General features: G+C 37.2%; 5 protein-coding genes across 7 annotated transcripts; 3 read left to right on the top strand and 2 right to left on the bottom strand.

Moving 5' to 3' along the window:
- The first annotated feature begins 142 nt into the window (after window positions 1-142).
- Window positions 143-3,751, top strand: LOC141619135 (laccase-15-like). The gene is made up of 6 exons (XM_074436160.1): window positions 143-281; window positions 753-904; window positions 1,051-1,295; window positions 1,415-1,543; window positions 1,968-2,918; window positions 3,023-3,751. The coding sequence occupies exons 1-6, from the start codon at window positions 192-194 to the stop codon at window positions 3,151-3,153; spliced, it is 1,698 nt and encodes a 565-aa protein (XP_074292261.1). The 5' UTR covers window positions 143-191; the 3' UTR covers window positions 3,154-3,751.
- Window positions 753-7,695, bottom strand: LOC141619136 (protein ABCI12, chloroplastic). Of its 2 annotated transcripts, XR_012531593.1 has the most exons (10): window positions 7,289-7,695; window positions 6,585-6,701; window positions 5,764-6,000; window positions 5,396-5,560; window positions 5,052-5,127; window positions 4,787-4,851; window positions 4,044-4,602; window positions 3,063-3,238; window positions 2,688-2,956; window positions 753-2,581 (listed from the first exon to the last, which is right to left on the bottom strand). XR_012531593.1 is itself a non-coding variant. In XM_074436161.1 (7 exons), the coding sequence occupies exons 1-7, from the start codon at window positions 7,628-7,630 to the stop codon at window positions 4,453-4,455; spliced, it is 1,152 nt and encodes a 383-aa protein (XP_074292262.1). In that variant the 5' UTR covers window positions 7,631-7,695; the 3' UTR covers window positions 3,929-4,452. The 2 variants fall into 2 exon arrangements, 1 of the variants encoding a protein (XP_074292262.1); XM_074436161.1 differs by lacking the exons at window positions 753-2,581; window positions 2,688-2,956; window positions 3,063-3,238 and having other exon boundaries at window positions 3,929-4,602.
- A 3,492-nt stretch (window positions 7,696-11,187) lies between these two features.
- LOC141619134 (uncharacterized) lies at window positions 11,188-17,829 on the top strand. Of its 2 annotated transcripts, none has more exons than XM_074436158.1 (6): window positions 11,188-11,743; window positions 13,324-13,489; window positions 14,181-14,357; window positions 14,448-14,531; window positions 16,414-16,495; window positions 17,187-17,829. In XM_074436158.1, exons 1-6 carry the CDS (start codon window positions 11,364-11,366, stop codon window positions 17,612-17,614), a joined length of 1,317 nt encoding a protein of 438 aa, XP_074292259.1. In that variant the 5' UTR covers window positions 11,188-11,363; the 3' UTR covers window positions 17,615-17,829. The 2 variants fall into 2 exon arrangements, with proteins under 2 accessions (XP_074292259.1, XP_074292260.1); XM_074436159.1 differs by having other exon boundaries at window positions 11,231-11,743; window positions 13,330-13,489.
- Window positions 17,830-18,581: 752 nt separating this feature from the next.
- Window positions 18,582-20,028, top strand: LOC141619133 (inositol-tetrakisphosphate 1-kinase 2-like). Its single transcript, XM_074436157.1, has one exon. The coding sequence runs from the start codon at window positions 18,591-18,593 to the stop codon at window positions 19,644-19,646; it is 1,056 nt and encodes a 351-aa protein (XP_074292258.1). The 5' UTR covers window positions 18,582-18,590; the 3' UTR covers window positions 19,647-20,028.
- Window positions 20,029-20,584: 556 nt separating this feature from the next.
- LOC141620986 (putative galacturonosyltransferase-like 4) lies at window positions 20,585-21,890 on the bottom strand. Its single transcript, XM_074437718.1, has one exon. The coding sequence runs from the start codon at window positions 21,888-21,890 to the stop codon at window positions 20,826-20,828; it is 1,065 nt and encodes a 354-aa protein (XP_074293819.1). The 3' UTR covers window positions 20,585-20,825.
- Between the last annotated feature and the right edge of the window lie 1,210 nt (window positions 21,891-23,100).

The raw sequence follows: 23,100 nt of genomic DNA, 5'->3' as shown, positions 1-23,100 counted from the left end.
TTATCACCTTATTTGTCGATACTTTATCGATGAATTTATTTTCCGGTTTTTAGAATTAATATCCATGCATTAGCTAACACTATTATATAAGATTACAACTTCTTGTTGAAGAAAATGTAAACAAATTTGTTCTATTAAATATTAAGAAAATAATAAACTATCTTTTTCTCAAGTAAAAACAAAAACAAGCAATGAAGCAAATTATCTTCTTGCTCTATATAGGGCTTGTTTTGATTCAAGCATCTTACCAATGTTACTCATTGTCTCATTATACCTTTGTTGTAAGCATCATCTTCTTCCTTAAATCATCTTCTAAATCATATCACACTCGCAAACATCGTCTTTCATTTCCGTCACCCTTCATAGTTCGATTTCAAGATTATATTATTGTATTAGAGCAAGTTTTTGATAATCATACAATAGTGATGTTAAATTACAAATGTACTAAGGGCGGGGTAATAAGCTCTAACATTATGTAATTACATCCTTTTACTGTTTACATCTGACAAAAAAATAAAATCGTCTTTCTTCCCACCATAATCGTTGTTATTTCATCTTTTACTCTTCAAAAACGGTAAGAAATAAAACATTAACAGCATATCGATAGTATCCTAAGTGGCTGGTACGGAGTAATAAACTCAGTATCACCTAATAACGGCATCTCATTTTTCTCGAAGATACTGAAGATCATCTCGATCGATGAGCAATTTTAGGTAAGTTAATAATGGTAATGCTTTTCCTTTGCAAAATAGGTGAAAGAAGCAAGATACACTAGACTATGCCACACCAAGTCCATTTTAACCGTGAATGGACACTTTCCGGGGCCTCCCATTTACGCACACAAAGGCGATACAATTATCGTAAAAGTCATAAACAATAGCAAGCACAACATCACCATGCACTGGTATGGCCTGCAAAAAAAAAAAAAAAATTTAATTTTTTCGGTTTTTTGTCAGTTATTTTTGTTTTGAGTCCACATTCTTCACATTCTCCCTGAGTTGAAGTTTCTGGCTTTGCCACGGTATGGTGTCGGAAATATTGATTTTGCAGGCATGGAGTGAAACAACCAAGGAATCCATGGTCAGACGGTCCAGAGTACATAACTCAGTGTCCGATCCAACCAGGATCGATGTTTAGACAGTCAGTCATTCTTTCAGATGAAGAAGGAACGGTATGGTGGCATGCACATAGCGAATGGGCGAGAGCGACAGTGCACGGTCCTATAATAGTCTATCCGAAATATGGAGCTAGTTATCCTTTCCCCAAGCCTGATTTCGAAGTACCCATCATATTAGGTTCAGTCACCAACTTGTTTAAGAATGTTCACTCTGCAATTTTTTTTTCTCCGACAGACGAAGTTTAATTATGCAGTTCCAGTCGGACTAATTAAGTGAATCTTCATATGGATTGGCAGGAGAGTGGTGGAAGAGTGACGTCTACGAGGTTTACAGGGAGTTCATTGCCAGCGGAGGAGATCCGAATGTGTCTGATGCACTCACCATCAATGGTCAGCCTGGTGCCTTGTTTAATTGCTCAAAACCAGGTTTGTGTCTTTCCTGATATCTCTGTTTGAAAATCTCGTGTACTGAGAAAGTTGTCGAAACACCTTATTCCATCGTCACATGAGCCATAACAGTACTGCCATACGAGTAACAGAACTAACCTGATCTGATTCCGATCCATATAGCCGTATATGAGTTGAAACATAATTGAGTCGATCCAAACTCCGCACCCATGAACTCCATCAGGCCCAAATAAATTGACTGGAAATCATCTGACTTGAAAATTACCTACACAAAATAACCCAAATCGACTAACGTTATTGATTATCCGAACCAAGACATTCCAACCCAAACAAGCGGTCTGTCAGCTGTAGCTAGCAGTCACATGGTTACGGTCCTTACAGAGGTGCTGTGACGTAAGTTCTATATGAAACTGTTTCTTCAGTTTTTTCTGTTTTTCTGCAGGAACATTCAAAATATTTGTGGATCAAGGACAGCGCGTTCTGCTGCGCATAATCAATTCTGCCATGAACATCATAATGTTCTTCGCCGTCTCCAACCACTGCCTCACTGTAGTTGGCACTGATGGAAGCTATACAAAACCATTAACAAGCGACTATATCTTAATCAGCCCAGGCCAAACTATGGATGCTATACTTACAGCGAACCATAATTCAGGTTGTTATTACATGGCGGCTAGAGCATACTCAACTGCATCTGCTGTCCCCTTCGATAACACCACAACCACGGCTATCTTACAGTATAATAAAGGCTGCAACTCACATTCTTCACCAAAACTTCCTAACCTTCCCTATTATAACGACACCAATGCGGCTTATTCCTTCACTAGCAGCCTACGAAGCTTAGCCAGTAAAGAACATCCTATAGACGTTCCCAGAAATCCGACACAGAGGATATTCTCCACCCTATCAATCAATACATTACCTTGCCCAGGTAATCGCGCTTGCGAAGGGGTTAATGGGACCATTTTAAGGGCAAGCATGAACAATATGAGCTTTGTACTCCCGTCCACTATCGATGTGCTCGAGGCATATTACTACAATATCAAGGGAGTGTACCTGGAACATTTCCCAAAATTTCCGCCATTAGTGTTCAATTACACTGCTGAATATCAAAATTTGCTTCTTCTAACGCCAAATCTCACGACACGGGTCAAGGTTATACCTTATGGTTCTATAGTTGAAATGATAATGCAAGGCACCAGTTTAGGTGCTGCAATTGATCATCCCATGCATCTTCATGGATACAGTTTCTATGTTATTGGCTCGGGATTCGGCAATTTTGATAAACATACAGATCCTGATAATTACAATTTGCTCGATCCTCCAATTCAGAACACTGTCGTTGTCCCGATAAATGGCTGGACAACTATCAGATTCGTAGCCAATAATCCCGGTAAGTGAAAAAAACTTTTGAAACCGCCGCCCAAGAATCTGTCATATTTACCGGTTTATGTCACATAAAAGCATTTTAATTAATTTTACACTAACCTTGTACAGGAGTTTGGTACATGCATTGCCATTTAGATCGACATCAAACCTGGGGGATGATGACTGCATTCATAGTGCTGGATGGCTCGGACCAGGAAGCGCAAGTACTTCCACCACCGCCAGATATGCCACCCTGCTGAAGTTTCGGCTTCAACTTAGCTTTGCTCTCAATATGCTGTTTTCAACCACTGTGCTTGTCAAACAAGTTTATTTATCTGCCTGTACCTGCCAAAACAGTAATAGTGTGTTTTTTTTTCTATTTCTTGTGTGCGCGCAGAAGAATACAGGTTTTTCATTGCTTTTGAAAAACAGTTAAGTCTTCTGTAATAACCCTATGGAAACTTATTTATGATTACATTAGGGTTATCTAGCTAGATAAAAAGAAAATATTGCGATTAAGGGCTTGTTTGGTTGCCCATTAAAATCATGGGATTTTAAACTTCCTAGGAAGTGTAAAACCATGATGTTGTTTGGTTGCCAAAATCATGGGAAGTAGAACTTCCCACATGAATCTACTTCCTCCATTATGTGGGAAGTCACTCACCAAGCCCCCCCTTGGTCATTGGAACTTCCCACATGAATTAACTTCCCACATGCAAACCAAACACTTTTTGGGAATTCACATGAATTGGAAATTCATGTGAACTTGAAGTTCCCGGGAACTTTAGTTCCCTTATGTCAACCAAACAAGTCCTAAGACTCTTTTCAATCAATGATATTTGCAGCCAGCAAAACAAACAAGCGAGTCCAAACTCCGCACCACTCATTCTAGTATCCGTAAATTCATGACCCCCTTGAACACAATGTTCCTTGGTTAAATGAAGTAGGCCTTGAATGCCTCGCGTATTACCCTTTTCTGGTGACATATGTTTATAAAAAAAGTAATAAACGTAATTGAAACAGAGAAGCCGAACATACTGTGGAAGAGAATATTACTCCGAGAACATCTCTTAACTGCCAAAAGGAACCTGTATACACATTTATATGTATATAAATGTAATAACCAATTACCACCATCATACATTCATACCTAAGCACAAGGATAATGGAAATCTGCTATAGAGTAGAGACACATGTTAATCTCAGCTTAAACTCAGACAACGTTGTTGCGTACATCCATGATTCCTCTATACAATTATACACATTCCGCTGGAAATCTCCTAGGAGGCACGAAGCTCAGTTATAGAATCACGGTTTCAAGCAACCGAGTATCAACATTAATATGTGAAGAATATGGAGTATGATATTAGGACAATTCTCGTCCTTTTTCCACCAGAATCTCGCCTATTAAATTATTGACGACAACTGGTGTGATCAATATGATGGAACCAATCTTGTGTCACAATTTTCTTGATCAAAAACATACTTGAGGTTGACAGCAAGGATACTTAGTCCCGAAACTACAAGCATTATCTGAATCATGGCAGCTCTGTTGCATGTCAGATCAGGAAATACCCTGACAACCTAGTGGCACCAACAACACCGAACAGAGCCAGTAAAGAAACAAAATCTGGCATGCCAACCGACCATTTTGGAAAATGTATCTTGTGATGATTTGTATCGCCTCGAAAACCTCGAACGATCATGGCCTATAACAAAGGGAAAAGTACATAATATGTCAGATTTCTCCAAAAAGCATCAAGAGAATGAAATCTGCTCCTGGAAAGTAAATAAAAGACCATAATTGAACATGAAAATCATTGGGCGTCGACTCAGTGTAGTGAATAGGTGGATCTAAAAAAGGAGTGAAAAAACAAGGTTAATGAGTAGAACCTGTGATATTTGCTCAGCGTGGCTAAAAATATTTTTGAATATCCGCCGGATATACATGACAAAAACTGCATGTCAAGAAACACTGGTCAAGTCACAACAAAAGAAGTAACATACTAACATTAAAATGTTGTATATGGAACACAAAAACTTCAATGAAGAAGGCAATAGATAAATCAGGAAGACAATAAGACCAATGAATGAGAAATTTACAACAACCAAAACAGCGACAACAAAGCAAAACAATTACAACTTATAAAAAACATACCATCAACTTTTTCCAAGAGTGTCAATTGCTGCCAAACTATTCTCCGAGATAGAACTCCAAGTGCAACATTGCGGACCTGACAAAACCCTATTTACATGAGAAAGGCGATGATGAATTTCACCCAACATAGGTAAAACATAAGGGTAAGGCTGCGTACATCCGACCCCCTCCCCCTACCCCGCAATTTGCGGGAGCCATTGAGGCACTGGGGTAATGTTGTTGTTGTTGTATAGATAAAACATATTTGAACCAGCTGAAATGGAGCAGCAATTATAAAAATAAAAAAAAATGTACTGCACGACCATAATTTCTAAATAAAGGAAGTGAAAGTAAAAGGGAAACACCTCATCAAAAATCAGATTGATGAACCTCAGTGAAAGCATTAGCGTTAGCACAATTTCAGATACTGGAACACCAATACGCGCTAAAGGGAGCAGGAACCACCGAAGAGCCGATGCAAGTTGTTCAGGGGAGGTGGTTGCCAGACAAAGACTTGCACTTTGTAATATCTATCAAAACAACAAAGTGTCACTTCCCTTGACAGTATAATTAAGTCAGATGCAGTTACATTCAGAGTTCAGACTTACAGCCCTTACAGGAAATAAGAGCACGCAAAAGTTAGTTACGGAGATTTTTCACTTCAATCTTTACTAATAGGCAAGAAGGATGCTTTACATATATGCAAATTGGAAAACAGAAGGGAACAACTTACAGTGAAAGTGAGACAAGCAGATGTGCTTGCCACCGAAAGCCCTTTCCTTGTCATCTGTAACGGTCCAAACTTGAAAATCATATATGCATAACCCCTAGTTGACGGAGGAACACTGGGAAATCCATTCAGAGAAGGGGGTGGGGTTCTCCACGAGACACTAGGAATTGCACTATCGGCTGTCAACCCCAGCACTAAGAATAAAATTAAAGACAGTAAAGTCACTCTACCCAATTGATCCTGCAGCATTAAAAGAAATTAATCAAGCAGTGAATCGAACAGAAAGAAGGATATGCAGTTGAACAGAATTATCATCTAAGGGATGGTTTTATTAATTTATTGTATACACTGTCACCAATTTAAGAGGTTTCACTTTCATTGATAAGCAAAATGAAGTAAAGGGTAAATATCAAATGGTCCTCTTCCTACATTGTCACATTGCCTTGCTAGTTAGAACTTAGAAACACTCGAGATTTCTCGTCCTCGAAATATTCCCTTAGTCCCATTTGTACTGTCCATATTTCTATTATGGGAGGATTTAAGAAAAATTGGAGAACTACGACTCTAGCCCTTAAATTAAAGAGTGTTGAAACAATGTTCTTATGGTGTCAAAGAGTAATGTTGGATGCTCATATTTACTAAATTTAGAAAGGAGACAATAATTTTGGGATAAATTTTGGAGGAAAAGGCGACAATGAAATTGGGATGGAGGGAGTAGTTTATTACTGAAAACATACAAGAAATAGACTCAAAAACACCACCAACAGCATCGACATGTCAAAACTCTAATAAATTCGCAGTCCAATAAGGATGACTGAACTTACAATCCACAAATCTTGAGGGAGTACCAATGTTGATAGAAGAGCTAAAGAAAGCACAATCCCAAACCGTATGTAAATATGAGACCGTGCTGGCAAGAAAACTAACACCACAAGCCAAACCTGCAGTGTACACTCAGCTCTTCACCGATACAAATAGAGATAAAAAATACAAAAACTAATGAATCTTAAATAGATCAAATAATTGAATGAGGTTGCTCCAAACCTCAAATCATTCTCGTGTTTAATACCGATAACAAGTCTTATGCAAGACGGTTTTATGCTAAATTTGTACAAACCATCCACTAAAGACCGACACACCCTTGCTAAATCTATGGCTAGTTATTGAAAGAAGTTATACGAGACTATTAAACTAAAACGTTTACATGTAAAACCGTCTTATACAAGAATTTGTGTAATACCGAAAGATAACCCAAACTACACACCCTAATTACCACTCCCCAATGCTCAAACTGAAAAATGAGCTTCCTATACTCTGATTTCAATGGCGGAAATTAAGCGTTTTACCGACAACTCAGCATTCCAACTAATCCAACTACAGCTAAACAATAATCAAAAACTCCAATCAAACAAACAATAACAACAACAACACAATAACTAATCAACCAATCAATAATCAATTAAAAATCAACAATTTAAATTGAACTTAAACTAATCAAATATTCAACAATAAAAATAATTTAAAGTACCAATTTAATCCGAGGATCAACAGCATGCAAGAAAGTAGATGGAGACGGAATGAACTGACAAATAGGGCTAGAAGTTGCACTAGCAATTGAACGAAACACATTATCAGGTCCAAACCCTAATTTAATCGGAAACCATCGTTTCAAATTGAATAAACTTTCCTCGACGCCATTGTTGGCTGCGGAAGAAGCTTTGCAACGCAGAAGTGTGAGGGATTTAATGCGAGTAGAATTCAATGGATTACGAAACAATAATTGGCGTTGAGATGAAGATGATACGAAGAGAAGTGGGAAGGAAGGAGGAGGTAGCAACAATGGCGTCGCAATGGTGGAGCTCAACTTCATTCTGTTGGGGTGGTGGACGGTGGTGTCTGGTCTTGAGTTCTTGACTCTTGTGGTTGGTTGTATAATTTTAAGTCATTACGAACCGAACCGAACCGAACCGAACCAAACCGAATCGAACTGGAGTACTGGACCGAGGTGATTTAGTCGTTGAATTTGTGCTCATGGTTAAGTCAGCAATATTTCGAAAGTAATTTTTTATTAAAATAAATTAATGTAAAACTATAAATTGCTATATACGGAGTATTTCATTTGTAGTATCTTGTAATAATTCTTTTAAAAAATTGAGAAAATTTACAAATTGAAGTAATTTTTTATTAAAATACATACCAAAAATCTAAAACTTTTTACCTATCGCGCATGTATTACATGAGGTCTATATTAGTTAATCATTAAGCTTATTAGTTGTAGGCTTCGTTTGTCAAGACATTTTAGGTACCTGTTTTGACTTAAGTAGCTTTTTTGATACAAATTTCATGTAGCTTATTTTTCTGGAAGTGTTTGGCAAATAGTTTATTTGCCCAAATAAGCTACCTGAAATGAAATACTACCTAGAGTAGCATTTCATATTTCAGGTACCTGATTCTTGATAATATTACCTTTTTACCCTTTCAATTTATAATATATTAAATACTTAGGGAAATGATAAATACAGCCTTAAAGGCTGTATTTAAGGAGCCATAAAAGGAAATAAATCCTTAATATTTGTATTAATTGCATTAAGTAATGTGTAATCTAATTCTTAATTCCTAAGTTAATACCTTATATAGAAGGTATTAAATGCTTAAATACAGCCCTAAGGGCTATATTTTAACATTACCCAACTAATTATTATATCCTTTCAAGTCATTTTACCAAAATAAGGTACATTTTCAGTTAGTTTGTCAAACCATTTTTTATATAATCAGTCACCTTATCAGCTTCTAATTTTCAGTTACCTTATCAGCTACATTTTCAGGTTTCAGTTAGGTTTTCAGTTTTCAGGTACCTTTTCAATTCGTTTTACCAAACAAAGCCTTAGTATGGTTAACCGCTTTTTCTATAGCAATTACTCGTCTAGTTTACACATGAAGTCTAACTAGCAGTTATACTTATCCCTACCTATTTTGAAAAAAAGGAATATGCTCATAGAGTCCTGGATTGAGAATGGAAAACATATGATGTCTTGGTCCCTTTTCCTGTGTGATGAGCGGAGCTTTGGAATTAGTGGTTATTTGTGAGATTTGTTTTTATTGTTATATGATGTGATTGATTGAGCGTTGAAGATATGTGAAGTCCTACTCTCGAATGGAAATAGGACAAGTTTTTTTAGTATTTATGCAGTTAGATGCTCCAAACAATGCTAGTTATAAAATGGTTTGTTCAAAAGACGTTAAGGACAACTTATTTGGAATGACTCGTTTATTGTTAATACAAGTGAGTGAGAATTACCCTAAAAAGTTGGTGTTTTGCAAAAAAAATGAGACTGTTGTGATTTGTGATGTTAGTCGTTTATAATTGGACTATGTGAAATACTAATAGAGCAAGACAGTATTTAACATACATTCATGTATGGTTATTGTGAAACAACGAACGAAACACACTTCATATTTTGCAGGATTGTAAATTAGCAAATTACAGTATGTAGGTAGCGAGCAGCAGTGAGGTTTTGGATCACGTGGTGCTCACATTTATTGGATAAATCATCAATCATTAATTCATTACTACAAAGTTTTATTTCTCAACTCAGTCGGTGTGATGTTGATACTTGGCATGCTATGTGTTACGCTAATGGTGAGGTGGTTATGACGATGGAGGAATATCAACCTCTTTTTCGCCATGTTTGTGACAACCCGATTAATTTCCAGTAATACCTTCTCCAAGTGTTTATAGATACATCTGAGACATCAGAAATGGATAAAAAAAAAACTCATGATAATCTTAGCAATGCTAAAAGGTGAAGATGACAAATGGTTAGGCATGTTGAAATTCATAATCCAATATAATTCTCAAACAGTAGTTTGTTTACTCAATAGTAGGATCGAACTCACTCATAATTTGACATTTTTTCAAGCTTACTTATTTACCAACTAAGCCACTATTAAGATATTCGTCAAGCACATGAAAAATACTTCTATAAGTTAACTGGAATTTTGATCAAATAATATACTCCTGACAATCAAATTCTATTTTCAAAAAAAATAAAACATTAATCGGTGCTACGCCATATAAATAAATAGTTTATTAATTAGCTTGTGTCAAAATCGTGTATTTCTGCCAAATATAAGGGGCGAACCATTGGCTTTAGTCACCATGCTAGAAAGAGCAAGACAACTTCGCATAGATAAATTATATGTTCAAATAGATAATGCGACTTGTGTGAGTTTAATTCGGGAGGATCAACTTATTAGCAATGGGTTCAACACTGCAAAGATCTAATTAATGATGAGAGATGGTCTATTAAGATTGAACTTGTATACATATAAGCTAATCGAGCTGGTGACTGAAGTGCGAACCAAGGTGTCGGTTCAACAATTACTCTTATTGTGTTGGATGATCCACTAGATGATCTCCGCGCCGTCCTACCGGAAAAAGTCCTGGATTCGTTTCTCGCCTCCTCTTCGCGTTAGACCATGTCCAAGCAAGGTCACCAACTGGGTCGTGACCTTGTTGGGTCATGCTAATGACACCTTAAAATAGGATTAAGGAGATGATTTTGGTGACCTTGAATAAGTGAGGGTCAATTTGTGACCCTGAGTTGAGGATTGTGTTTTGGTAATAATTTACCGAGTTATTAATTTAATTAGTGGGTGATAATGATCAATCTATGACCAATGACGGAACGAATGCAACGAGTATAACGAACGAAAGAACGACGAAATAAAAGATTGACACGCGAAGTTTTGGTGACGCGGAAAACCCGATGTGGGAACAACCGCGGGGGGAGTCGGAATCCCACCAATTTGGCACTATAATCGAGACGGAAATACGAAAGTAAGGAAATACAAGGGTGCTTTTGCTAGCTAGTGTATTATTTATCGATTGCTTGGGAGTGTAGTTGTCGAAGTGCCGGTGAGGAATGAGATCCTTTCCATCTGCTTCTACTTGGTTTGTATAGTTTTAACTGCTAGGTTTGGAGCCTCAGAAAACCGCCCCCTACTTCTGCTCCGAGATTCCTGCGCCTGTTCCATCAGAATAAGAAGTAGTTAGGAAGTAGTTGTTCACTTTTCTTCCCTAAGATATTCTGCTAGAGTGTGTTTTTTGTAGCTTTGATCCAATGGTCCTAAGTCCGCCACGTCATTGATCCATCTCAATTGCTTTACACCAATAGAGGCTTGCCACGTCACTTATGATAAAAAAATGATATTTTATCCCTAACAGATGGTGACCCGGTAGGTGGCACCCTCTTATTGTTGGAAAGTGGAAAATGATTGGGTTGATGACCTAGGACGTGATTTTCTGTTTGGAAGGGGTCAAGATAAATAAGAAGGAATTAAGGACTAATATATTGATGACCCGATTAACTTCACCTTCTGTTTGAAGATGGTCTTATGACTAATTAGTCGCTTGTTTTAGGAGTTGCACCTCTCTTGTACCTACCGGGAAAAAAGAGACAACAATATCAAACATAAAATCACCTCGACTCAACAATTATAAACATCTCTCTCTGTCAAAGGAGAGAGAAAATGCGTCAGAAAACCCAGAAAATCAAATCATAATCCCAATCTAATCAAATCAATCAAATTAACAAACCCTAATGGATCCTACAACAACCCTAAACGATCTAATTTCCTTAATTAATCAACCTGCAGTAATTGAAACATTCGTCGACATTTTACTTTGCGCTGTTCCAATATGGGCAGCTGTCATGATCGGTTTAGTAATCGGTTGGTCATGGCGGCCGAGGTGGACCGGGTTAGTGTATCTTGGGTTTCGGTCTAAGCTTCGGTTCTTGTGGACCGCGCCGCCTGGGTTCGGGGCGCGGCGGGTTTGGCTTGCGTTTACGGCGGTTTCGGCTTTTTCGGTATTGGGGACGGTTTGGTCGAGTTTGCGAGGGAAGAATAAAGATCGGGTGGTTTTCGAGAGGAGCAGTAGCGAGTCCCGGTCTTTGACTGATTTGGGACGCGAAATTTCGAAGTATGTTTTTGAATTTTGATCGTTTTGTTGATATTAAAGTTACTCTCTCCGTTCCAATTATTTGTTTATTATTTTATCCTGTAGCGATATTTTAATTAAATGTAAACAAATGACCCAATTGTTTGTTTTCTGTTTTACTCTATCCCGTAGTGATGTTTTGGTTAAATGTAAACAAATGATGGGAAGGGGGGAGTGATATTGAAATGATGATGTGGAAGCCGTTGTTTGGATAATGTGCCTAGTTTTATGTTATATTTAGTGGCGGAAACAAGATTTGAAGTTAGAGTACATGAATTAGAAATTTTAGCAAATGACTGAGACGGAGAGAGTATTATGGTGATGATGATGATGTGGAAATAGTTGTGTTGATAGTTTGACGGGTTTTATGGTATATTTAGTTGCGGAAACATGATTTGAAGTTAGGGGTTATAGATGGATTGGGGAGGCGGACTAGTATGATAGAGTAACTTTAAAATGATAATCGGAAATTTTAACTAGAATGATTGTAGTCTTGTCGATTAAATGGGCGACAGCTCCTGTTAGCCCTGTGCTTTGCTAGTGGTTGTATCTCGTGTTACCTGTCGTTGGTCGACTTGGATTGGCAGATTACCGTAGTTAGGTGTCTACTCTATTGTTTTGTTGCTTTGAGTATGTACGTGCTCTTTGGCTAGTAATCACTTTATCGTATTGTCCACATTTTATGAGCATTTTGTCAAGAATTTGAAACGGTTGCTTCGGTGTATGTGTTTCTGATTATCCGTAATCGAATACATTTTAGTTGGGAAAAGGGATCATACCTTTTATTCAATCCTGTGGAATTGAGTTCAGGTATCGTTGTTCTTAAGGACAACATTGCTTGATTGCGTAGTATGCAACTTTATCACGGTGTTTGTAGAGATTCCCCTTGGTGAAATTTGCGTAGAGAACCATGTCAAACGTTAATACCTCATACTTTAAGAAGCAGATAGAGACATATACAGTAGTCAGTAGTGTGCCATTTTGAATCGTTCTATGTGATAAACAAATCCCTACACAGAAACCATTCAAAGTAGCCAGGAACAAGCTGACTTATTCTCTGCTTCTTGAACAATTTCTTTCAACACCACATGGTGACATGGCTTTATAGTATAGTTCGCAAAATACAACCTGATTCAATTGGATTCAAAAGGAAAGAACGGTTGCAGCCTAGTTCTAGGACGAACTATGTTCCAGTACAGAGGTTTCGGTTTGAAGATTGGTCACCTGAACCCCAAATCATGCATTAGTGGTCTAGCTTTTGATAAATTTTATGCTTCCTCTGTGCTTTTTCTATACGGAGTATTTTAATTACAGTTCGAATGGGATTGTTTTTTTATTTTTATTTTTTATGAGTAGCTTAGATTTATGTTTTGTGTCTAATCATAAGGAAACATGCATAGGTTCTTCCAATTTTTGCCCATATTCTCAAATGTTTTGCCAGTCTAATTTACCTATTACCTGTATCATAAGACTAGCTGGGATTAATGCTATCAGATCCAGCCATTTGACATTATAAACACTATAAATATAGGTTAATTATATCTAATATTTTTTTCCTGCAGCTCTAGCCTCAGAGTTTCAGAGGGTGAAAATGATATAGTCACAGAGAAAGACCTGGAGCACCTCCTCCAGCTTCTTGAATGCAAGGACGGAGAAATCTCATGGCAAAGCATGATGGAACGCACAACTTCAAATATGAAATACAAGGCCTGGCGCCATGAGCCTGAGGTATTTATTTAACTGCTAATGGAGGAAATATCCAGTGATAGGAAATCTTGACACAAATATAATTCTTACTTTTCAGATTTTAAACACACATGCGAAGAGGTGCATATTACACACTATTGAACATTGTATTTGTAATTTGTAAGTCATGTCGAATGACAAGAAAATGTGCAGTGAACTCATGAGTTACCCTTATCTTGAGTCCTTGACCTTCCTTGAACATAATGTAACAATAACCAATAAACCATACGGAGGATGCAACTTTCTGCTTTGTTGGGCCTGATCGAGAACATTGTCGACTTTGGGCCCATCCTTTTTTCTGTTTATATTTATTTATTTATTTATTTATTTGAGAGGTTTTGGGCTCATCTTTTAGAGTTAAAATGCTTTAATTTGAAATATGTTTATCATAGAAGCTATGGAAAATGAAAACCGAAAACTAAAGGCTGTGAATAGCTTTTTTGGTCTCAAACTTCAGGAAAACAAAATGAATTTTTGTTTAAACTTCTCAAAATTAATGTTTTTTCTACCCATTAAATTTGTTGTTCCTGTACTAATTTTTCCCTTTGTACTCTCATTATTTTACAACTTCACATTGATAGTTTCGTACGACAATTTTACAACCCATATGCGTTATTTTGTAGACTTGTAGCATTCACTATTATTTTAACTGTTTTTTTTTTTCCTTTTCCAGAATGGCCCAACTATATATCGCAGTCAAACTGTATTTGAGGATTCAACTACTGAGGTAGTAAGAGATTTCTTCTGGGATGATGAGTTTCGTCCTAAATGGGATCCTATGCTTACATATTTTAAAATATTGGAGGAATGCCCGGAGACGGGAACGATGATTGTTCACTGGATCAAAAAGGTTTGTTCATCTGATGTTAACTGTTTGTCTGTATAGTAATCAATAACAAAATCCCTTTTTTAATATTTCATTGATGTGTTTTCCCTGCAGTTCCCTTTTTTCTGTAGTGACCGGGAATATATTATTGGTCGAAGAATATGGGAAGCTGGAAAGGCATATTATTGTATTACAAAGGTATCACCTATGATGACTGTTTTTCTTTACCTTTAAATTATACTTATATGAGCTAGCTCCGTGGCATACACTGTCAAAGGAAATCTAGAGAAATATTGTGGAGATCATTTTTTTTAAAGCTTTGGAGAAATAGTTTGTTCGTTGTGTCACTATTTACAGCTGCTTGCAATGTGTTTGTGGTGCCCCCCATCAAACCCTATGTCAGTATTATTTTCTGGACGATTATCTTTGCATGCTGAAATCTACTACATATTCGCAATTTTCCATTAACTGCTTGATAGTTATAAACTGATACTCCCTCGAGAGTCGAGTCCCTTCGAATCTTTGGAAGGTTTTACATTTTCAAATGGACCAAATTTAAGGAACAAGATAAAAAGACAATACTACATTACTACCCTCCCATAACTACCCATCTTCTTGTCTCACCTTTGCAGTTAAACCCAAACTCAATTTTATCTTCACCCTCCATTATCAAACTCCTATTGACCACCATCAACCTAGCCCTCCCTATGAGCACCATGGCACCACCCTAACATCCTTCCCGAACCACCGTGGCTCGGCCCAAAGACCAGATTGCACATCATCATTAGCCTCAACATCCTGATTTGAGTATCCCTGCTTGTTTTTCGCCTCTACCATAGCCGCCAAGGTTTGGCCACAATTGAATCCACAGTGGCTCATCATTCTCGCCCCACATTTGTGGTGGTGGGTGGTGATCCGGCGGGGTCGTTCGCTCGCCGAGATTTGGTCTGTTAGTGGGGCCTGATGGTGATTTTTGTGGGGCTGATGGTGGTCTTCAAAGGGAAGGGAAGTGGTGTGGCGGGTGTGGCCAGGTGGTGTGGTGGATCCAGTGGGGTCGGTCGGAGCGTCCAGAGGCTCGGGCAGTGGGTTTTGTGGTGAACCTGGGTCGTGGTGGGGGTTGTGTTTGGTGGATTTGGGGTTCTTGTGGGTGAGTGGGGTGGGTTAGGATTGTAGGATCGTCATTTTAGGTGATATTAGAGTCCAAAAACGGAAGTGGTAACGTTCAATGAATCCGCCAAAATAGGAATTGTGGAACCTTTTAGAGATTCGGAGGGAGCATAACTTATTTCTGTTTTTATCATGTCCTCTAATTAAGCTTATAAAATTCCTATTGGAAAATGGGCGATTTGAGTGGAAACTCTACTCATATATTCCACTTTGTATCAAGTTGATTTTTTGCTGGGGGCTACTCAAAATTTCAGATATTCAACATGTACTCGTGAAGATCTCCACCCTCTGCCGTTCCCCATTTTGAAACCTTCTGTGTTCCCCATTGTGAATAAAGCCTCTGAGAGGCAAATTATAGCTCTGTGGGTAAATGCAGGAGTCTTACTGGTAGGTGTTAGTTTCTATGTTTTAGGTCTATTTGACCTATGAAAAAAGTAAGTTGCAACTAGTGACTTCAATTTGAGATACCAAAAAAAATAAAAAAATTGGTTAGTTAAAAAAAAAAAAGAGGTCCAGTATTCTATATATAGATGTTTTTTCTGGATTTCTTGCTGTAAGCCTGTAAATGTGGTCATCTGAGACTTCTAAATTTTGGCTGTGGGAGTGGAATCTTTTTTATTTTCAGAGATTCTTTGTCTTCAGTTCCCTACTTTTGTGTTTGTCACAATTTCTCTCTGTTTTCTCTTGTTGTACGTCTCTTTTGCATCTTCTTTTTCCATGTTTCATCCTCTTATGTACTTATGGTATCGTTAACTGAGTTGTGATTTTCCATAGACTTATCTCAGTCAAAGTTTGAATTGGGTCATATGAAGTTTACAGAGTAATGCCTTGGATTGTATCACTAGCATGCAGCTGTACTTTTATGTTTTGACACCTTGTCACTGACATTAACGTGGTCGGTTCAAAATTTTAGGGAGTTGCACATCAGAATTTGCCTAAGCGTGATAAGCCAAGACGTGTGGAGCAGTATTTTTCTAGCTGGATCATAAAGCCTGGTGAGTACTTCCAGCCATTAATCTGGTGTACTGGGTCATCTTTACATGATGTATACTCCGTATTCAAGTAGCTTATTTGGTGATTATTGACTCGACGTTTTCCCTTGAAAGGAGAGTATTTTTTTTTCTTTTTTTTTTTGGAGAACATTTTATGTTTGTAGCATTAATTATTTTTAGTTATGTTATGTTGATGGAGTATGTATAGATGTTGAAGTTAACATTTTTTACCCTTTTTTCACACTTGAATGTCCTTTGTATTATCTTTTCCAATGTTTTGCATTATGTTTTCTTTTGATTTTATTCAGTTATTCTTTTCTATATTTTTTTCTCTCTACTTTATTTTACTTGGTATTATTTTTTTTTTTTCTGTTTTTGATTTCCAATATATTTTTTTTAGCATACTAGTATTTGTTTGCTTTTAGGAATTTTCAAGTATTTTACTTAAATCTCCTTATATTATTAAAGCTTTCGAGCCCTATTGGAATCCCTAGAGGAGTAGACGGTTTCAAATGGTGATTCATGTCAACCGTCCTAAATCATTTTTGGGACTAAGGCTCTGATGTTGTTGTTATTTTACTTGGTATTGATGGTGTCAGAATTTAAATGATGATCATGTTAGCCGGCCCTAAATTACGTCGGATTAAGACAGTTTCTTATTCTTATTATGCTGATAGTTTACTGGAAAATGCAGTGAAGTCTGCTAAAGGAGATGGCAGTGCATGTGAAGTTACTCTAATTCATTACGAGGACATGGGAATTCCTAAAGACGTGGCAAAATTGGGTGTTAGGCATGGGATGTGGGGGACTGTAAAGAAACTAAATGCAGGCATGAGAGCCTATCAAACTGCATTTAAATCCGAAACTCCCCTTTCAAGATGTGCTTCAATGGCGAGGATTACCACCAAGATATCTCTCGAAGGTTCTCAAGGTCTCCCAGAAGAAGAATCCGGTGATGATGTACAAAATCAAACACCGGACTCTCTTATGTGTACAAAAAAGGGCATCGATTGGAAATGGATTGTAATCGGAGGAACTGTTGCCGTGGCTTGTGGACTCCACACAGGAGTCGTTGGCAAAGCATTGATGATCGGAGCTGGGAGAAGGCTTACGCGGAGGTGAGAGAGAACTTCTTGTATATGTATGATGTATCCCATTCATTTCGGTGCTCTTTAGCACCGCCTAGAGCCTGCCTCTTTTTTTCGAATGTGTAGTACTCATCTTACCATAATGTAATGAATATAATCGTCTCAATTTGTACCGATATGGTGGTTATTCTTTGTAAGTTGGTATTCCTCTGATCTAAAATAAACTTGCTGACTTCTATTTTAGGGACATTTGTTTTCGATGTCTACTCGACCTGAATTTTGTTGAACTTGATACTAAACCGATCCAAACCGACTGTACCCTAAACTTCTCAAATATAATCGTCGTATGAAATTAAATACGACTACTAAAAGCGAAATTGTAGAAGTGTCTTGGTCATTGCATGATGAAAAGTACTTTCCGAGTATTCCCTCAATGCAAATCATATCTTCGATTTATAAGAATGTTCCGAAAGAAAAAGATGGGAGTTAGCTAAAGTGAACAAAACTTGTACGCTAAAGCCTGGACGTTCATTTGTTTATCTTTGATTAACAAGAATATTCCAAAAGAAAAAGACGCGAATTAGCTAAAGTGAATATGGGAGAACGATGCCTAAAACAAAACCTTTACGCTAGAGGCTGGACGTCGACCATGCTGTTCAATATCTTAAGTTATCAGAGAATCGAATTTTATCTATATTTGAATATTTGATTACATTTAAATACTATATTTCAAGTAGTATAGAAGGATATGATTAACAAATATTTTTCTGAATTGTTCTTTTGGGAATGTGCTTGTATATGGAATTGATCCCCTCTTAAACAAGCCAATTTGCAAGTGAAAGCGTCACTGTTGCTGAACTTTACTGCTTTCGGAATTAAACAATGTTATACGAAACTTCTGTTAGATGCTTCTTTCCTTTCTCTTTGTATATAAATCTTGCATTCAGCTGTATAATTTCGACATAACCAAATCCAAACACGAGCGAGGTTGATTAGTAGTACCTTTAGACATGGGTGAGAGCGATATGAGGTTTAGGGTAGGTTACGCACTTAAACCTGAGAAAGTCGCGAGTGTGATCCAACCATCCCTTATAACTCACTCGAAACAACGAGGGATTGATTTAATTCAAGTTGATCTTAGCAAGCCTCTTGTAGACCAAGGCCCCTTCCACTGCCTTGTCCATAAGTTGTACACCTCTGAATGGAAACATCAAATGTTGGAATTCCGGTCTGTATACCCGGATGCTGTTCTCATCGACAACCTTTCTGATATTGAGCGTCTCCATGACCGGGCGTCCATGCTTGAGGCTGTCAGCACTCTTACACAAACATCCATTAGAACTCCGAAACAGGTGGTTGTATATGAAGTAGAGTCTCTGTTAAGCAACAACAGCCTGTCTGATCTCAGTTTCCCGGTGATTGCCAAACCATTACTGGCAAACGGGAATGACGGTTCTCACGAGATGTGTGTCGTGTTCAACTCAGGCGCACTGAATAAGGTGACGCCACCTGTTGTTCTTCAGGAGTTTGTGGACCATGATGGGGTCCTCTTTAAGGTCTATGTTGCCGGAGACCATGTCAAGTGTGTCAAACGAACGTCTTTGCCTAATGTCTCTGGTTTTGCTGAACTTATTAATACAGTTGAAGCCCTTGAAAGCGGTATTATGCCCTTTTCCCAAGTATCTAGCGCAGACGCTTCTGCACGGCAAGAGAAAGAGCCGCCCTTGGATTTGATTCACGGTATAGCTAAAGGACTGAGAGACGCCACCAAGCTTCATCTCTTTAATTTTGACATAATTCGTGATGCAAGAGCAGGTAGCGAAAACATGTATTTCATCATCGACATCAATTACTTCCCTGGTTATGCAAAAGTCTCGGGTTTTGAGAACATGCTGACTGATTTCTTCTGGGATATCGTCACCCATAATCATTTGGATACTACCGCGACTGAAGATGAAACTGTAGACGCTGCGCAGGAGGACTGTAACCTGAATGCTGCAGAACAAGGTGATTTACCTCCTGTAATCGCCACCCCCGAATCTACTGTAATACTCTGTAGTATTTGAGTACAACTAATTCGTGTTCTAATATAATCAAATAGGGATATTCTCTCGTGTACCCCTGAACTTTTTCGTTTTGTAAGGTATATCCGTCGTTTTTCACAATAAAACTTTGACCGACAATAATTCTCTGTTACGAGTTCAGAAAACGGTAATTTTTTTTTTCAAACCAATTATCTCGTCAAGGCCTTGAATTTGAAAAAAAAATTCACCGCTTTTCGAACTCGTAGCCGGTAGTTATGGTTGGTCAAACCTTTTTTAACGAATAAACTTTGACTGACCATAATTCCCGACTACGAGTTGAGACGTCGGTGAGTTCTTTTTCAAACTGAAGACCTCTTAAAGACGGTCAATTTGAAAAAAAAAAGTTTATCGTATTCTGAACTTGTAGCCAAGAGTTATTGACGGTCAATTTTTTTTTTGCAATAAAAGAGGGGTACATCTTAGAAAATGAAAAAGTTGAGGGATACACGAGAGAATGTTCCAATCAAATATATCAAATTCCGAGTAGAAAGCCTTGCCCTAGTACTAGCACTAAGATATGAGTCTCTCCCACCGTCTCTCAGGAAACCTACTACTAATAAACTAAAACGTTCCATTTTCTTTCTTCTTAATTTTCCGCGGAATCACATTACATATTTACATCACAAACAAATTTGTAGGTTCATATAGCTTGATGGTAGGCGCGACATCACAAATACTATTCTACAACCAGTTGTATAGTAGCATTGTACAACCGCCTTAAAGTTATTGAGCTCTTACACAAAGTTGTCCTTAAAGTTATTGAGCTCTTACACAAAGTTGTTGAGCTATTTTACAAGTTATTGAGCTATTTTACGAAGTTATTGAGCTTAATAATTATTCTGTTAAGCTCAATAACTTTCTTTCATAGCTCGATAATTTTGTTAGTAGAGCTCGATAACTTTATAACAAAGCTCAACTACATTGAATAAGTTGTATATACAACCAGTTGCGTAATACATTAACTGGGCGCGACATCTCGACATTACATGTTTACAATGACAAAGGAAAATTAACAGTAAAAATCGGAAAAAAATCCTAAATTTGCTTTGGTTAATTACAGTGGTAAGAAAAACAAAAAAAAAACGAGAAAAAAATTTAGTCGAAACCTTGTTTTGTACAATTACTAGGTTAATTTCTCACCTCTAATTTTGCATTTACAGTCTAGACATCTAACCAAGGTTTTGTAGCTCTGTAAAGATCATAAGGGGCCCATAAATGATCAATGGGGCACGGTTTTCGAGAGTCTAACCGTAACCATGGCTTCCCTTTTCCACTCCAATGTAGTAGGCTAATTGGTCCAGGGTGTAGACTCCTACATCGACCTTCAAAGTTATCGCCTCCAAGTCCATGTTGATTCCATCTATGATCGACCGCTTTAATATTCCCTGCAAAAATAAGTAAAAAAGGTGGCAAAGACCCTAAATGATAAATTCTCTTTAGTTTTTGTACAACCATCCATTCTTCGACTCGTTGTGTATACGCTTCCTTCTTCCATTTTTTTACGTCTAGAACCATTACCCCGGTGTTGAAATAACACGGTTTTCTTTTTGCAAATGTCTTTGACAAAATAGGGTCTTGCCAGAACGAGTCTGTAAAATATGTAGTGAAATTGGTGTGACAATATTCAGGTGCAGCTACTACTTTATCTTCTAAATCGACCATCCATAGGTTTGTAATATCGTCCACCACAATGATATCTGAATCCAAATATATAACTCTTCGTACATTTGAAGGAAGTATATCCGCTAAATAAATCCTTGCATAGTTTAAAGGTTGATCTAAGGCTTGTCGAATAGATTTTGATATTTTTCCCCTAACACGATTTGAATCAAATCGATAAATCTTAAAATTTAGATACGGAAATGTACAACTTATACTCGTAAAAATACTAGGATCATGCCTAGCCGAAAGAAAATGAAACACAAAATTTTCTGGACAAGTCGAGTGTTGTAAAATTGAGAGAACGGCCGCCATAGTTCCTCTTAAATAATTTGCATCAAGTGTCATGGAAATATGTATTTTATCCACGTCATGAGTACCACACCTTTTCCCATTTACAAATGCTGTCGCCTCACGAAAAATAGGTGCATTGGTCGGGGGTTTACGTATGACACCAACCCGTATAGCGGTTATTGTCGTATATTTTGTTGTAATCGAATGGAGGAGAAAAAATGACAAGAGGACTAAGATTGGAAATATGGGAGATGATCCCAAAAAAACCTTCATATCACTTGTTACATTTACCTTTTATTCTCCTTATTATTTGTATGACTTTTATGTCAAAAGGCTCCATTAATTAACAAAACAGTAAATTTTTTTTACCATTCACAAAATGTATATGAGGAGATGGGTAAAGAATAAGGATTTACATGGAGATTTTTGGTAATAGTTTTAGGTAGCATTTTGGAGGAAATGATGTAAATTTTTTGTTTTCCAACTAAAATAAAGGTAATCTAATTTTGTTGAAGTGCTATATTTTAGGATGTAAAGATAGATTTTGTATGAAATCTAGGCTGGAAATCATTAATGAGCAAACATTCAAAATACTAAAATTAGCTCTATTTATCTCAGAGTTAAGATTTGATATTAGGAGGCGAGAAATTCCAGCGGGACGAACTAGTAATGTAATAGATAAAACTGGAAAAAATCTAAAATTACAACTAAAAATTTCAATTTTTTTCAATATTTAGCGGGAGGCGACGACCCCTGCTAAGCCCCGCCTGACTCCGCCACTGCTCTTGAAGTGTTTGTCGAAAACACTAGACAATCATCGGTAGTACCATGAAATTTCCGAAGTTATATGTTTTGAGTTTTCGACTTATAAATTTTGTGCATTGATCATAAATTTTTTATGTTGAAGCGCTTATTAAAACTAACAAATAAAGTATATATTTTGAATTGAAATGATTTGCATCATTATCTTTGAAAATGTTGTTCAAAACCTAAGTTTTCCGAAAAATGGTTTTAAAATACAAAAACTTTGATACCCTTATCAGAGAAAAAGTGATGGCTAGTGAAATTTATTGTTTCTAAAGAGTTAATTCTTTACGACGTTTAAGAATATAAGGTAAATTGGAGTATACGGAGTATTTTTTTTTGCATTAATTATGTTTATGTTTTATGTTGTGCATCTAATAATATAATTTGATTTTGTTGAATATAGAATTGACAAGTCTAGTTGGAAAGTCTACTAACAAAAGTTCAAAACTTTAGCAAAAAATGTTAAAAAATAAATAAAAAGAAATACTAAGAAAAGAAAGTCTAGAAGAAAAAGAGAACCTTATCTATATTATTGCCATCATGTTCATTTCCCATACATTTATTTAGCCTATTGGTTAGTCTTTATGGTCACTACTCACCAAAGCATCTTCAAACCATCTACCGCCACTCGATCATCATCACCCCTATCTACAACGCAAAAGCCACTACTATACAT

This window comes from Silene latifolia, chromosome X (genome assembly GCF_048544455.1).
Source record: "Silene latifolia isolate original U9 population chromosome X, ASM4854445v1, whole genome shotgun sequence".
Classification (NCBI taxonomy): domain Eukaryota; kingdom Viridiplantae; phylum Streptophyta; class Magnoliopsida; order Caryophyllales; family Caryophyllaceae; genus Silene; species Silene latifolia.
The sequence above is the reverse complement of the archived record's forward strand: the minus strand, read 5'-3'. Positions and strand labels throughout refer to the sequence as shown.

What these genes read in the sequence shown, in the direction of transcription:
- LOC141619133 (XM_074436157.1), top strand. Translation starts at nt 18,591, where the DNA reads ATGGGTGAGAGCGATATGAGGTTTAGGGTAGGTTACGCACTTAAACCT.
- LOC141619136 (XM_074436161.1), bottom strand. Translation starts at nt 7,630, where the DNA reads ATGAAGTTGAGCTCCACCATTGCGACGCCATTGTTGCTACCTCCTCCT. An exon ending in TTGATCCTCGGATTAAATTG is followed by an intron (nt 6,702 to 7,288) that starts GTACTTTAAATT and finishes TGTACACTGCAG; the next exon opens with GTTTGGCTTGTGGTGTTAGT. An exon ending in TCCCTCAAGATTTGTGGATT is followed by an intron (nt 6,001 to 6,584) that starts GTAAGTTCAGTC and finishes TTAATGCTGCAG; the next exon opens with GATCAATTGGGTAGAGTGAC.
- LOC141619135 (XM_074436160.1), top strand. Translation starts at nt 192, where the DNA reads ATGAAGCAAATTATCTTCTTGCTCTATATAGGGCTTGTTTTGATTCAA. An exon ending in CACAACATCACCATGCACTG is followed by an intron (nt 905 to 1,050) that starts GTATGGCCTGCA and finishes TTGATTTTGCAG; the next exon opens with GCATGGAGTGAAACAACCAA. An exon ending in ATTCGTAGCCAATAATCCCG is followed by an intron (nt 2,919 to 3,022) that starts GTAAGTGAAAAA and finishes AACCTTGTACAG; the next exon opens with GAGTTTGGTACATGCATTGC.
- LOC141620986 (XM_074437718.1), bottom strand. Translation starts at nt 21,890, where the DNA reads ATGAAGGTTTTTTTGGGATCATCTCCCATATTTCCAATCTTAGTCCTC.
- LOC141619134 (XM_074436158.1), top strand. Translation starts at nt 11,364, where the DNA reads ATGGATCCTACAACAACCCTAAACGATCTAATTTCCTTAATTAATCAA. An exon ending in TTGTTCACTGGATCAAAAAG is followed by an intron (nt 14,358 to 14,447) that starts GTTTGTTCATCT and finishes TTTTCCCTGCAG; the next exon opens with TTCCCTTTTTTCTGTAGTGA. An exon ending in CATATTATTGTATTACAAAG is followed by an intron (nt 14,532 to 16,413) that starts GTATCACCTATG and finishes TCAAAATTTTAG; the next exon opens with GGAGTTGCACATCAGAATTT.